At 34.1% G+C, this 3,256-nt stretch overlaps 1 protein-coding gene across 1 annotated transcript; it reads left to right on the top strand.

Moving 5' to 3' along the window:
* The first annotated feature begins 1,629 nt into the window (after nucleotides 1-1,629).
* Nucleotides 1,630-2,356, top strand: LOC147947616 (uncharacterized). The gene has a single exon (XM_087496020.1). The coding sequence runs from the start codon at nucleotides 1,870-1,872 to the stop codon at nucleotides 2,149-2,151; it is 282 nt and encodes a 93-aa protein (XP_087352146.1). The 5' UTR covers nucleotides 1,630-1,869; the 3' UTR covers nucleotides 2,152-2,356.
* Nucleotides 2,357-3,256: the final 900 nt, after the last annotated feature.

The raw sequence follows: 3,256 nt of genomic DNA, 5'->3' as shown, positions 1-3,256 counted from the left end.
TTTATTGCTGGTTTCTAACTTGAATTTTGCAAAGAGATTTGGATTCTTGGGTTTTAAAACTGAGATAATATTTGCAGTGAGAACTGATTTATTTTACAATTGTGTTTATAGTTCAAGAACCGTGCTTAATTGTTGAATTCTGCTTGCTTAATTAATTGATCTGATTTTCCATGATTTCCTGAGAGTTTTCTAGGCCTAGCCTTTAATCCATATGAATTTACAACTTTTTAATTCTGTTTTTGCATTGTTTTTAAATTAATATTTTGATTTAGCATAATTAAAAGATTATTAAATCCATTGTGTGAATCTAGAGTCTTTGTGGATTCGATCCCTAAATACTATAGTGATCTCTTAATTTGAGAGAGTAGCTCTAGGGTAAATTTGAGCATATCAATAGCTATTGCTAGTAATAATGATCGAGCCTGAATGATCTCAAATGGGTATTGAGTACTGTTTTCAAGATCAAAGATTTAGGTCCACTTAGATTCTTTAATTTCTTGGCTTGGAGATCGCCAGGACGTCTAAAGGCATTTCAGTGTGTCAACGCAAGTATACATTAGATCTGTTGGAGGATACTGGACTTTTGGCTTGCAAACCTGCTAATTTTCTAGAGTATGCAACACCATATCGAGAACTCATTGGCCGACTCCTCTACTTGACGATTACAAGGCCTGATATTACATATGTGGTACATACATTGAGTCAGTTTCTGCAGTTTCCCACCAATGAACATATGCAAGCTGTTCTACGGATTCTAAAGTATCTTAAAGGTAGTCCAGGACAAAGTTTTTTCTGTTCGGCTCATAATGATACTTTTATCAATGCTTTTGTTGATGCTAACTGGGGAACATGTCTGGATACAAGATGCTTTGTTTCTGGTTTTTGCGTCTATATTGGCACATCGTTGATTTCATAGAAGTCAAAGAAACAAAAGGTGGCTAGTCAGAGTAGTACATAAGCAGGATACAAGAGCTTAGCTGATGCTACTTGTAAAGTCATTTGGATACAACAGCTATTGAGAGACTTTCATGCACCGGTTTCAGCTATAACCAAGCTTTTCTGTGATAACAAATTCGCGAATTACATATCCACGAATCCAGTGTTTCACGAGAGAACCAAGCACATTGACATTGACTGTCACATCACTAGGAATCAGATCAAGCTTGATAACCTCAAGGCACTTCATATATCTAGTAAGAACCAGCTCGCGGATATCTCGACGAAACCTCTTCATCCGAAGCCCTTTCATTTCGTACTTACTAGGATGTCTTTTTCAAACATTTATAATCCTTCACTCGTTCAGGATTCTAAGGTGTGCGGGGATGTATCCGGAGTATGAGTATATCTGTTTCTAAAGTTTATATGGTTTATATGGTTCATCTCTAAGATTCTGTTACAAAAATCTTGTTCATCTTTAATTTTAAAAGTTACTAAAATTAGCTAGGTCTTTCCGTCTCTGTCATAAGCGTGAAAGGTTCCGTGGATTTTTCAACAATATTAATCCCTACGATGTTGAAAAGAACCTATATCGTAAATAATGAAACTCAAGCCTTTATTTTTTTGACCGTAAATAGTATTATAGTAATCAAGAGGGGAAGTCTCATTTGTCTGCTAGGAGAAGTGAAATTTTTTGTGCAGTTTCATGTATCTTATCAGAATACAATTAGTTGAGCCTCGCAAACGTATATTGTTATAGATATTTTAAAGTCAAAGGCCATTTGAGGCTATATAAAAAGGTTTTACATATCACATATATTGCATCAGATTTTAGAACGTTCAACAACAAAAGCAATTAATTGATACATTAGTTGGTTGACCGTTATCAAAAAGCTTTTCTCTGTGATTTTGAATTTGCTATACGATCGCACGATGTGTCGACTGTTATGTTGTTGTTGCTTCTGCCGCAAGAAGAAGAAGCCGCGAGATGTGAAAAAGGGTAAAAAGGGAAAGAAAGATGGAGGCCTTGTTGTTTTAGAACAGACTAAGCATAAGAAGAAGCGTCGCAATGAAGGAGTAGATATAAAAGTAGACTCATGTTGCTGTTGTGGCGGTGGTGATGGTGGGGGAGACGGTGGCGGGGACGGCGGAGGTGGAGGCTGTGGTGGTGGCGGCGGCGGTGGATGTGGTGGAGGTGGTGGTGGAGGCGCTTAATATATGAGGTTTCTGTAATCCTACATATACTTAATGATCATTTCTTGTGTCATATATATGTGTACTGTTTGAATATTTATTTATTTATTTATATGTGTAATGTGTAAGAATTATTTTAAGGTGTGATCCTTTGTTAGCCTCGAGATATATATTAAGAATAAATAATATGATGCATCCATCATATCTGTTTATTTTGATGAAAAATTAATTTCTGATTTAATTGAATTTATTCAGTTAGACTACTAGATAAGAAAAAGCTAATACACGGATTATTTTCATAACTATAATTTTAAAATATAAAAGCATGCTACATACTAAAGTATGGATTTTTTTGGAGATATAATATATATATATATATTATACTTTAAAAAAAAGATTCATAATAAGATTAATATTTTAGAAAATTGGAACAAAAATATCATACGTGATACATTAGTTACTTAGTAAATCGTAAATACACAGTTTGATCACATAATTTTCCAATGGCACCTATTATTTAACTTCCATCTTACGCCAAATCAGCTTGTTTAAGACTTCTTCTTTTTTCAATGGAAATTTAAAGTGGAAAACAAAAAAATACAGCTTGTTTAGTCGGTGATCGGGTACGTACATATTGAAAAAGTCTCGCAGTCACATTACCTATCGATAGACATCAATATCCTGCAGATATGATCTTCTTTTAGAAAATATGCATGGTTTATGATTTAGAGATAAAAACAGTATAATGTTTCAAATACTATCTGCGTAGAAAGCACACACTTTGATCTTATATATGACCAAATTTACATCATCCGTGGACTTTTTTAAATCACCCTAATCGTGGTCGTTTCCGTTTTCGATGTTTGTGATTTTGTCTATATATCAACAAACCCGTAAAGAAGTTGATTTGCCAAAAGTTATATTATTGTAACATCCGTAAACAAAAATATGTATTTTAAGGATGGGTGTCAATCGACACTAATGGTAGTGTCAATCGACACCAATAAATTTTGATTCGACTAGATTGACTTATTTGTCAAATTTAGGTCGGTTTGGTTTAAGGAAAACCATTATACCGAGTTATTTAAGAGTTTTGTCGACAGAAAGGGTTTTGGGAAGTTTTGTT

Source organism: Camelina sativa, chromosome 3, assembly GCF_030686135.1.
Source record: "Camelina sativa cultivar CO46 ecotype springtype chromosome 3, ASM3068613v1".
NCBI classification, from domain to species: domain Eukaryota; kingdom Viridiplantae; phylum Streptophyta; class Magnoliopsida; order Brassicales; family Brassicaceae; genus Camelina; species Camelina sativa.
Note: the sequence above shows the minus strand (reverse complement) of the source record. Positions and strands in the feature narration are given on the sequence as shown.

Excerpts from the sequence above, each read along its gene's own strand:
- LOC147947616 (XM_087496020.1), top strand. The coding sequence starts at position 1,870 with ATGTGTCGACTGTTATGTTGTTGTTGCTTCTGCCGCAAGAAGAAGAAG.